Here is a 12,533-nt window from a genome sequence, read left to right as displayed (position 1 = left end):
GAGCTGCTCTGCGGCACGCCTTTAGTGTTTTGCCTCCGTTTGGTGGGGTCAGACCGGGTCCATCCCGACACTGAGTCTCCATTGTTGTCCCCGTAGGGCCATGGGTCAGCGAGGGATATTGTGTCTCCTAGTGGGACCAGCCATATGGCCCACTCTGTGCATTGCAGCCACCCTTTCTATCAACCAGTAAGAGAGGGCAGACAAGCTCCTTCAGAGGAGCAGGCACGGTTATTCCCCAGAGCCTCTGGCACATCCCCTCATAGCCATTTCCAGTTCAGTCACACCCTGTGGCCAGTGCTGATAAAGACCAGATTGGCGTAGGTAGAGGTGTCAGGGAGGTAAGGTTATCCCAGGTGCTTTATCAGGGCTCACCCCTGCAGCTGGAGATGGGGTCTTGCCTCTCCAACCGTGACAGTAGCTGGGGAGGAGGCGTGGTGGCTGGACATTGGAATATGAGCCACAGTCCAGCCACGCCCTTCATCGTGCCTTTATCTTGAGAGTTTAGCACAGGGCTTGACCCCTAACAGGATCAGATTGGATCAGTGTACCTTCCCGAATGTAGGGGGCAACAATCAGGAATTTTATGTATGAGTTGAATGATTGCTGAAAAGAAATCTCATCTCAGCATGCAGCGCGGCATCTGGATCCAGGAAGCAAGCCTTTCCCCATCTTTCCCCAAAGTCTCTCTCTTGACTTTTAGTTACTCATCGAATTCCATCACAATGAGGACTATTGTAAACAATCGTTGCTATCAGGATAAGAGTGCTAACTCCTGACAAGGTCGTTGATGATCTCATGACATGAAAATTCACAACTATGAATAATTCAGCAAATAAGCCCTCTCCCCCTGATTTTTTACAGTTCTCTAGTCAGTTATTAGAGGAGTTGTTTTTCAAGTCAAATGCCTCAATATCGTTTTAAATGAGCAAGGGCCACGGGCAGTCTTAGAAAATTAGAGACGCCAGTGGATTTTGTCTGAAAGTGATATTGTATGGAGTTGGGAAAAACAGATTAACATTACTCCTTTTAATCAAGAATGTTTTTAGAAATGAATGCATCTGTCTGTACCCTGAATATCGAAATCTCAGGCCATGTTTTGTGTTCTTAGCATATATTGTGAACTCCTTTGGAGAATTATTATTTTTCCTTGGTTGGGGGGATGTTACTTATGATTTGATTGAGAATTATGATTTTTCTAATTTCTAACATTAAAAAGGTGGAATTTTGAAATTCGGTGTGCGAAATCGTTTGGTATCTGGTTCTAGTCCATATGTTTGGTCATTTTAGTGTCCTAGTTCTCCGTCAGTTTTGCCATGTCGGCGTAGTCTCGAGTTTCTGATGGAGAGAAGTCTGTGGTGTTTGAAGTGCCTGCCATGACCATACCCCTTAGCTCCGCAGCACCCGTCATGCCCTGTACTTTCCTGCATCACTTTGGCCACAGGTGATTCAACCAGGAAGACGTGCCAGGTCCTCCCGGCAGCCACCTTAGGATGGAAAGTGGCTACGAAATGGCCAGGTACAATTGCTCTGCCCAGCAGGGTCACCATATATAACCGGCCCCGGCCCATTCTCCTTTTTGAGGAGTTGTGGGACATACAGAAAGAATAGGTGGGCTTAAGGGGAGAGAATTGTGGAGGTCAGGAGAAAGGTTTAAAAGCAATGAGCTAGTAGAAGCCTCGAAGGAGAGGAGGAGCAAGAATCACAAGGGCAGAACGAACGGCAGACAAAGAAACAGCTAGTAGGCAAAGAAGCCCGAGAAAGAAAGCTGAGTTCCACAAAGAAGCAGAATTAGAATAGCTACTGGACCACCAGAGGCTGGCGGGGGCCTGGGGCCTCTTCTGGGTCCTAAGTGCTGGCAACCCTTGTCCAGCTCTTCCTGAGACGTGCCTCCCCCACTGGTGGAAAGGATTCTTGTCTGCATCTGTTCTTACAGTAAGCTACGTGGTAGAAGGTAATATGGCTAACTGTCTTTCAGGTTTTTCCTTAAGGGGTGCCTGATGCTGTGCCTGGTGTGGTAAATGGAGAGAATGGACACGATGTGTGTCATTTCCAAACACAAGCTGGAAGGGTCTAAAGTCTGGCCCACCATCTTCCCTTCCCTCGGTCATACTGCAGGTAGAGGCCTTCTGTCAGGCTGAGTCCCAGAGCAAAAGCCACATGCAGCAGAGCCTCGGTTGCTGGGGATATTCATGTCACAGGAGCCAAAAAAAAAAAAAGAGCCACTGTCAACATTAAACTACTGAGGTTTGGGGGTCATTGTTATTGCAGCAGAGTCCAGCCTAACCCAGCTTAGGTTGTTGGGTGGCTGCAGGTGCATCAGCCCCTGACTTATGGTGATCAGGCCACTGTGGCCCGGATTTGGAGGGCGATCATCAGCCCTTTCTTCCCAGTCCTTCTTGGTTTAGAAGAGTCTGTTGCGTATCACAGCACCATTCACACCTCCACTACTGACAAGTCCTGGCTGTGCTTGAGGTACATCGATCAGGAATTGAAACCAGGTCTCCCACAAGGAAGGCAGGGATTCTACTGACCCATCACTGTCTTTAGCCTGACCTGCACACCCCTAATAACCAGGGTAACCTGAGTGGATTTCTATGGTTTGCAAACCCAAAGCATCTCCCCTGACAGCCTCGGTGCCTCTGAGAGGCACTCCAGCCCCCTAAAGAGCACAGCGTTTGCTTCCCATGCCTTGTCTACCTGGGTGGCATTGTCTGCGTTCACACAGAGAAACAGTTACTTTCCAATGTTCAGGGTTTCCCTTCCTGGTCTTCAGTGCCCGAGCCTGCTCCTGACCTGAAAATCGACACATTTGCATTGAACCCCTCTTTGAGGCTGGAGTCTTTCATAATGTTCTTTGCTTGTTCCTCTCCCCAAATTTTTCTAGAAGCAATTTCAGACCTATAGAAGAATGGGAAGTTTAGCAGGGAATGCCCACCTATCCAGTGCCTAGATTCTATAGTTGCTTGCTCCTCTCCCCAAATTTTTCTAGAAGCAATTTCAGACCTATAGAAGAATGGGAAGTTTAGCAGGGAATGCCCACCTATCCAGTGCCTAGATTCTATAGTTAACACTTTGCCGTATTTGATTCATTTTTATTATTTTGAAGTAAGTTGCGGGCACATGCTCACAACTCATTCTTAGACGTTTAGTTTTCCCCCTTTTAATTCTAGATTAAAAATAGTAATAAAGGACTTGGTAACTTTGTTTGAGATCACCTGTTTCCTCTGCTGGCCCAAACGTGGGCATCTGTACGCTGAACAGCCCTGAGCTCAGGGTATTTGTCCCGGGGCCCAGGTGTCCACACTTTGTCTCCCCCTTTCATTTGTTTCTCTATTACTTCCTCTCTTATCTCTTCACTCGCCACAACTTTTCATTTGCTCTCGCGGCTCTCTTTCAGCTCCCCAGCAGATAATTTTTAAACAAAACATCAGCTGAACAATGTCCCCACTGTTCTGCGTGTTTGAGTATGCACGGCACGTCCCTGCTCGTCCAGAACAGAAGGAAAGCACAATTTCTTCCATGTCATTTCTTTACATCAAAAGTGATTGAATTGTGCTGTATGACCTTCATACAGCAGACCATGTGGTGATTTTTAAAGGCTCTTTAATGGAGTCAGTCAAGGCACATTCCCATCGGAAAAGGAATCTTTGCCACCAAGCAGCTCAGTGAATGCCAAGGGAACAACACATCTTTTGTAGGACTAGAGAGAAACACCGCTCTGCTACAATCGCCCGATTGTGTGGATTCGTATACAGCAGTCCCTGCTAGTGACACATTTACATTGTTGGGCAAGTATTTTCTTATTGTGGTTAAAGATGACTTATGAAAGGGATCCCGAGGTTGCAAGGCAGACGTAGGAGAGCTCATTAGGTAGTCCAGAAGGGGATTTGATTTTTAAAATAAAATTTAATGTTCAAACAGTTTTAGATCTATTGAACAATTGTGAAGTTAATTCTCTTATACCCTACACCCGGTTTCTTGTATTTTTCCTTACACAAATTCTCTCTTGTTGAGGTTATATACTGCTAAACTCACACCATTTCAACCGTTTCTTCACGTTGTACAGCATTGTATACATGTACATCCTCCTTTTCTGAGCTGTTCCTCCTTCATTAATATAAATTCATTGCTGCCCAGGCTTCCCGTCTAATCTTTCAGATTGCTATTGTCAATTTAGTCCTTTATAAATAGTTCTTAGAAAAGCATAATGCTCAAGGCAGACCTTCTTTCACTAGTTAAGCTGAACCGTTGCTTGGTTTTAAGAAGGCTTCAGGGAATCTTTTTTATTTAAGATTGAAAGATTATCTCAGGGCAATTGTTTCAGGGTTCATTCCACCTTCATGGTCTCAGGAAGTCTGGAATCTGTGAGACGGACTTTGAGATTCTGTTCTGAATGTTCCCCTTTTGATTGGAGCTCTACAGAATCTCTCATGGAAATGTTCGGTAATGGTAGCCTGGCACCATCGAGTTCTTCTGGTCTCATGGCAGAGGAGGCACTTGTCATGGAGGCAATGAGCCACAGATTCCATAGTTTTCTTTTCCCTGGCTCTCTTTCTTTTTCTGTTGTTCCAGGTAATTAGAAATCAATGGTTGGACCTTGGAAGACTGTTTTCAAGTTCTTGAGACCATAGGCATTACAAATTGAAAACTAAGAGTAGAATAGAAGCACCAAACATGTTTTTAGGCCAATTAGCTGGATGTGTCATGAAACCATGACCCTTAGCCTTCAAACCAAGAAACCAAATCCCATCAAGTTTTAGGTTGTAAATAAGCAGCCTCAGCAGCTATTCGTTGCTGTTGTAACTACACTACTCTTGCCAATTCAACTTGTTAACAGGTGTACAACTTACCCCCCTGGATTTGGTCTGACCTCCCCTAGACTACCTCTGCTTCCACCTGTGTATTGTGAGATAAGTGTCTATTCTTCTATTCCTGCTGTGCTGATTGTACTTACCTCAGGGGTCTCATGTTTACTTCCTTTTGAGCTTGGCTTACCTCACTTAACATGATTCCTTCCAACTCTTCCCATGAAACGATGTGTTTCATGTGATCGTCCCTGCTTTTCAGTGCTGCATAGTACTCCGTTGTATGTACCCTGTTTCTCGGAAAATAAGACAGTGTCTTATAATAGTTTTTGCTCCCAAAGATGTGCTAGGTCTTATTTTCAGGGGATATCTTATTTTTCCATGAAGAAGAATACGGTACATATTTATTGTTGAACAACAAAAAAGGAAATTTATTACGGTACGGTAGTAGTTGTCATCACAAACCACCATAACCAGACAAACTGAATCCTACAGTATCAAGAATTTCTTGTTACTACCATTATTTCCATGTACAACAATATATGGTACATTTACTCATAATCTATGGTACATTTACTTGCACTTCCTGTCTGCTCCGGCTGCGCAGCGGCGCCCGCCACTATGATCCAGAGTCCAGAATTACAGTAGCTTCGGGGGGCTTTATTATTGGGGAGGTCTTATTTTCAGGGGATGCCTTATATTTCAGTGAGAGGCAAAACTGTAAGTAGGTCTTATTTTCGGGGGATCTCTTACTTTCAGGGAAACACGGTATGTGCAGATGACTGGTCGTGTTTTATTTGTTGCTTCCACTGGGTATATGCCCAGTAGAGGGATGACTGGGTCATAAAGTAGATCAATTTCCATTTTTTTAAAGTATCTCCAGATTGCTTTCCACGGTGGCTGTACAAATCTACACCACCACCAGCAGTGGAGGAGGGTTCCTACTTTACCACAGCCCCTCCGACACTTTTTGCTCTCTGATTTTCTGATTTGGGCTAACCTCAGGGGTGTTAGGTGATATCTCATGGTTATTTTAATTTGCATTTATCTTATGGCTAATGAACGGGAACACTTTCTCATGTGCTTGTTGGCCATATGGGTCTCCTCCCTAGTGAAAGTTCTTTTCAGTTCTTGTGCCCACTTCCTTAGGGAGTTAACTGGTTTCCTCTTTTTGCAGACCATGAGGGTGTTGTAGATTTTAATAATGAGCCCTTTGTCTGATGTGTCATTCCTAAAAATCTTCTCCCAGTCTGTGGGTTGCCTTGTCACCCTCTTGGTGAAATCCTTCAAGGCGCACAAGTGTTTTATTCTTATTAAATCCCATTTGTCTATTTCCAGTTTACCTGTGTGTGTACCCTTCCCTATTGCAGTGAGCCTATGAATTCACTGGGCCAATGCTCTTAGGTTTGCCCCGATTCCTTCCTTGATGGTCCTGATGGTTTGGGGTTTTACTTCTAGGTCTGTGATCCACCTTGAGTTTGTTCTTGTGCATGGGGTGAGGTAAACATCTTGTTTCATTTTTCTGCCTGTGGATATCCATCGTTTCCAGCAACACTTGTTAAAAAGGGCATCTGCTTCCCAATTGATGTTTTTGGGACCCTTATTGAAGATCAGTTGTCTATATGCTGATGGTTTAACTTCTGGGCTTTCTGTTCTTTTCCACTGGTCTGAGTATCTGTCATTGTGCCAGTACCATGCTGATTTGACCACTAGCTGTGTAGTAGGTGTTAAAATCAGGTAAAGCGAGTCCTCCGACTTTGTCCTTCCTGAGGAGTTCTCTGCTAATTTTGGGCTTCTTCCCTCTCCAAATGAAATTGGTGGTTTTTCCAATTCTTTGAAGAAGGTCGTTGGTATTTGAATCAGAATAGCATTAAACTTATAAAGTGCTATGGGTAAGATTGACATCTTTACTATGTTGAGCCTTTCAATCCACGAGCATGGGATGTTCTTCCATTTGTGGAGGTCGCTTTTGGTTTCCTGTAGTAGCGTCTTGTAGTTTTTCTTGTATAGGTCTTTAGTTTGTTTTTGTTTTTTTTGTTAAATATATTTCTAGGTATTTCTGTTTGTTCTTGGCTACTTGATCTCCTCTTCCATGGTCCTGTCTGATGTGTATAGCAAACCTACCGACTTGTGTGTGTTGATCTTGCATCCTGCCTTTCTTCCATATTCCTCTATTGGTATAGGTACTCCCATTGTGGGAAAATGGGATTCTTGTCAGATGGATGGTTTCCAAAGATATTCTCCCAGTCATTAGCTTGCCTTTTTACTTTTTTTTTGCTAATGCCTTTTGCTTTTGATGAACAGAGGTTTTTAAAAATTTTTATGAGGTCCTATTTCTTTATTTTGTCTTTTCTTCATTGTACTTTTGTTATTGTTTTAGATAATCCGTTGTTGAAAGTTAGGCCTAACAGCATTGCCCCTGCTTGCACAATTAAACATTTTATGGCTTTAGTTTGGATATGTAGATTCTTAATTCATTTTGATTTTACTTTTATATATAGTATGAGAATCATTGGAGTAGGTCAGCTATGGTTACCATTGATTAAAGTCAAATATGTAAAATAGGTTATCAAAATTACATTAATACTGAGGAAGGAGGATTTGATAATTCTTTGACACTGCTTGAAATGCATTAAGACACTTAATGGGTACATATGCAAAATTGCTTCCAATTTCTCCAGCTAAAATCTGCTGTTCCTCTTTCTAACGATAAGTATAGTTCTGCCCCCTGGTATTAAAGCTTTGCCAGAATAGTGGTGGTGTTATTAGTGACTATTTTTATTGCATGTATTTTTACCCTTAGTACAACCATTGTAATTCTTGTGATACTGCATCCCTTATGTATCTGTCCTTCGTAGAGTTGTGTGGTGAACATAATATTTAGCTACATTATCTTATCCTTATATCAGAAGCATTATATTCTTTTGCTCAGTGGGCCCATCAGTTAATAAAAAATGTCATTGAGCAGGTTTCAATGTTTGCTACTACTCCTATATTTAATGTTTCTGTGAGCATTTTCCTCCTTATATCATTTTGCTTGCTATCTTCAATTATTTCTGGACAATAAATGTTTAAAAGGGGAATAATGGATCAAAGCATTTGGGAGCGTTTATGACATTTGGTTAGATATCTAAGTCATTTTGTATGCTTTCTCCCCAAAGACTGCTCTTTCCCAGCCTCCAGCAATGTCTAAGTAAACCCATTTTAACACAAGAATACCCATATTGGAAATTAATTTTATATTTAAGACTATAAAAATACTCCAGAGTTAACTGCATTATTATCCAAATAAGCTACTTGATAACACTGAAACAAATGTGAAATGAGATGTATCCTAAAACCAAAAAGAAGACCATTCTATACTAACTGATTACTGTAGTATCTCCCCTTTGCAGGGTAGATGGATGGCAAAGTAGGAAAGAGGACTTGGAAAATGAAGACCTGAGTTCAAAACCTGACTTCCATTTCCTAACTACCCTCTGAAAGCCTGAGCTTTTCTTATCTGGGTAAAGCTTGTGTAAGGTTGTTTCCATGAGGATTGAATAAGGGAACGTAATGGAAACACCGGACTTAGTAGCGTAAGGCCTAATAGTAGAGTCAGAATCTAGCTGGGATGGGACTGAAAAGAAGAATTTGGTAGACATTTATTATTGTTGTTATGATGCTAAACCAAAAAAGGGAGTTTGTCTCCGCAACTAGGCAATCCAGTGTGTGCCAGACTGAGGCATAGCTGAATCAGAGGTATCAATACATCTCTCAGCTTTGCTTTCCTCTGCATGTTGGCCAGGGTTCCTGGAGGAAACAAAAGGTCCACTCAGAGGGTTGATTAAAAGGAGTTTACTAAGGGGTCTTTTTACAGAGATGAGAGCATGGTTATGAGAAACCAGCAAAGGATGATGAAGCACTGAGGACTTACAACAGCTGGAAGTCCTACCCTCTCCTTGGGCGAAGGACAAGGGAAGGTTAACGTTATCAACCAGATGAGTGCTTTAGCTGTAGCAGAGGAGCAGTGGCCGGTGTTAGAGAAACAGAGCCCCTGCCAATCCATATCCATCAGGAAAGAAGCCAGGGGGTTATATGCCATGTGCTTGCTCTCTCCCTCTACCACTTGCTAGGGCTTCTCATTCCCTGGACCCAGCTAGAGGCCACAGGGGTCTAACTGATTCCAGAACCAAACATACTGCCATGCAGTTGATTCCACCCCTTAGCCTGCCATAAAATTAGCTTCACGAGACACAGAGCAGGATGAGGGCAAAGAGAGGCTTCACAGTGCACTCTGCTTTGCCGTCATTCCTGAACAGCATCTCTCCACGTGGCAGCCAGGATTTGGTTCATTGTCCCTGCAATCTCAATCTTAAAAGGAGAAGCAAGGACCCTCCATTTCTCTGCTTATATAACAACTCTAGAAGGCATTGACTGGCTCTGTTTGGGTTACAAGAAGAATCTTTAAGTGGAATTTAAAGACAGGATACCTAGCACCCACCCCATTCCCATTCCCAGCATGCTTTCTCCCCAGTACCCTCTGTTTATTTTCCCTCTCAGCTTATTGGCTGTCATATAAGGCTGCATTTCATTCGTATAATGAAGACTCAAAAATAGTGGCAATAAACCAACGAAGTTGATTTCTCCCTTATTTAACAAGATGTCCAAGGTAGGATGGGCCCAAGTTGGTGTAATGACTTCAGGAACTTACTAGTTGGTTCTTGGTGTGTTAGTTTGGGTTGACTAGAGAAACAAATCCAGTGACACTCATATCTATATAAGAAAGCTTTATATCAAAAAGTAATTGTATATTAAGAAGATATCCCAGCCCAGGCTCCCTGCAATCACCTGTTTCACCATCTGCAGAATGTGTCTTTTGGCCTCGTGGCTAAAAGATGCTGCTCCACTTCTAGTCTCATATCTGTGTTCCAAATGGAAAGAAGTAGAGGAATTGTCTAGCACCTGTATCAGGTGAACAGAACTTTCTCAGAAATCTCTAAGACACACTCATTTCTATCTCCTAGAAGAACGGAGTCACTTCTGCCACAAAATAGAAATGGACATGTCATGTGACTGCCTTTGAAGTATAGGAAGCTGGGAAATGTAGTTGCTTGGCTGGGATGATTGCAAGTTGTGGGCAAACTAGCAGAATGACTGGACCAATGATATCCATGCCTTTGGTTTTCACATTTGAAGGTGGCATGGTGTTCTGAGGGCTTGAATGGAAAGTGTTAAATATAATAACTCAGAACAGAGAAACTGAGTCTAGATTTAAATAAAATCCATCATAATCAGTTCCAAAAACATGTAATAAGCATCTATTATGTACCTTGCTTGCTGAAAATGAAGAGGCCTTGAAACACTTGCTGATGAAGATCAAGGATTACAGCCTTTGATATGGATTACAACTCAAGGTTAAGAAGACTAAAATACTCACCACTGGACTAATAGGTAACATCATGATAACTGGAGAAACGGATGAGATGTTCATGGATTTTGTCTTGCTTTGATCCACAATCAATGCGCATGGAAACAGCAGTCAAGAGATCAAAAGATGCATTGCATTAGATAAATCTGCTGCACAAACCTCTTTAGAGTATTGAAAAGCAAAGATGTTACTTTGAGAACAAAGGTGTGCCTGACCCAAGCCATGGCATTTTCCATTTTCATATATGCATGTGAAAGTTAGTAAGGAAGACCAAAGAAGAATCAATGCCTTTGAATTATCGTGTGGAAAAGAATATTGAAAGTACTTTGGACTGCTAACAGGACAAACTGATCTTCTTGAAGTCTAGCCAGAGTACCCCTTAAAAGCAAGGATGCCAAGACTTCAGCTTACATCCTTTGGACATATTGTCAGGAAACACCAGTCCTTGGAGAACGACATCATGCTTAGTGTGTTAGTCTGGGTTGACTAGAGAAACAAATCCAGAGACACTCATATATGTATAAGAATTATATCAAATAGTAATTGTATATTAAGAAAACATCCCAGCCCAGTCCAGATCAACTCCGTAAGTCTGATATTAGCCGTATAAGTCTGATACTAGTCCATGAATCACTCTTCAGACTCACAGAGTCACATGCAATAATGGAAAATGTAGGAAGATTACAGGCTGGTTGGTGGAAAGTCTTGCGGATCCAATGGTGGTGGTTGCATCTCCAGAGCTCTGGCTGCCATCAGATTGGCTCCATGTGGCTTGTCAACAGGAAGGTGAAGCAGAGAGAGTGTGGCCCGATCCCAGGAGCAAGAGAGGAAGTTCCCAGAATCCTCATGAGAAAGCCACACCCACAAAGAAGCATCATCAGGCTGTGATTGACAGGGTAGACACCACCCCTTCACTCTTAATACCCTCAAGCTAACAGGAGATTCTGTAACTACCACACTTGGTAAAGGGGAGGGGCAGCAAAAAAGAGAAAGGCGCTCAGCAAAATGGATTGACACTGTGGCTGCAGCAATGCATCCAGGCATAGGAACAATTGCAGGGATGGTTCGAGACCATGCAGTGTTTCGCTCTGTTGTGCATAGGGTCGCTGTAGGTCAGAACTGACTCCATGGCACCTAACAACAATGTACCTTTTCATTTTTAGTGCCTGCTTTAAAAACATATGCTTATATGGTAATATCTTTTACATTGTTGATGTGCTTGTAAACCTGAAGAGGATTTAAGACTACAGTATTTCATCTAATACAAACACTCACGCTCTCTTCCCTTGTCCTACTCAGACGTGTGGGTAAAGAAGTATAATTTAAATCTCTTTTTCTCTCTTTAGAGGAAACGAACAAAATTTGTTGCCTGTGATTTTCTGACAGAGTGGTTATACAAGTAAGTTGTTAATTTCTTTGAATATTTAATGACCTTACAGGTTTAGTCATGTTAATTTCCAAGAACAATGGCAACAATTAACTTGAATATTTGCTTATTGTTTTCTTGACCATCAAACACAACACCACCATCAGTCATAACCCAAAGAGGATGGATGAACTGTTCACAGAATTCTACTCTATTCCATTTGTGGCTGACTGGCTCAAACATCAGTAAGTATCAGCACCAAACCTTAAACAATTGATTCCTAATTTTAAGACCAATTTAGCGATAGCTTTCTCCAATCTGACAAAACTAATCTATGCAATCCACCAGGAGCCCAGCTCAGTCTTAATTGTGTCTCTTATCTCTGTGGTACTTTTCAGTGGCCATTCTCTCTATGTGGTAATGATTCCAGAAGAACTTCAGCAAGAAAACTTTTATAAGCATTCTCGTACTAAGTAATTTATCTCCTTTCTCTCTGTTTCTGTGTCCCTGGCCTCCACCCTTATTTATTATGTTATTTTAATTTTTTTCCACTTTTTGTTTTGTTTTTTTATTTTAAAAAATCATTTTATTGGGGGCTCGTACAGCTCTTATAACAATCCACATATCAGTTGTATCAAGCACATTTGTACATATGTTGCCACCATTATTTTCTAAACATTTTCTTTCTCACTTGAGCCCTTGTTATCAGCTCCTCTTTACCCCTCTTCCTCTCCCAACTGCCCACCCTCATGAACCCTTGATAATTTATAGATTACTTTTATTTTCATATCTTACACCGTCCACTGTCTCCCTTCACCCACATTTCTGTTCCTCCTTCTAAGGCTGGGGGCCGGGGGTGGGAGTGGGGGTGGACCTTGTACGTCAATCATTGTGATTGGTTCCTTGTTTCACCCCCATCTCTCTCCACCTTCCCCCTACCCTCATGGTATCA

The 12,533-nt window shown here is 42.3% G+C and overlaps 1 protein-coding gene across 1 annotated transcript in view; it reads left to right on the top strand.

Moving 5' to 3' along the window:
• Positions 1–12,533, top strand: part of IQCK (IQ motif containing K) — a 128,439-nt gene that overhangs the window by 27,414 nt on the left and 88,492 nt on the right. The window contains exons 3-4 of the mRNA XM_030884375.2: positions 11,562–11,614; positions 11,749–11,826. Coding sequence (XP_030740235.2) covers positions 11,562–11,614; positions 11,749–11,826 — 131 coding nt within the window. The remainder of the gene's footprint in view (positions 1–11,561; positions 11,615–11,748; positions 11,827–12,533) is intronic.

The sequence above is a fragment of the Echinops telfairi genome, unplaced genomic scaffold, assembly GCF_000313985.2.
Source record: "Echinops telfairi isolate 266 unplaced genomic scaffold, ASM31398v2 ScPeMD7_5;HRSCAF=22, whole genome shotgun sequence".
NCBI lineage: Eukaryota > Metazoa > Chordata > Mammalia > Afrosoricida > Tenrecidae > Echinops > Echinops telfairi.
This window is presented reverse-complemented; position numbering and strand designations above follow the sequence as displayed.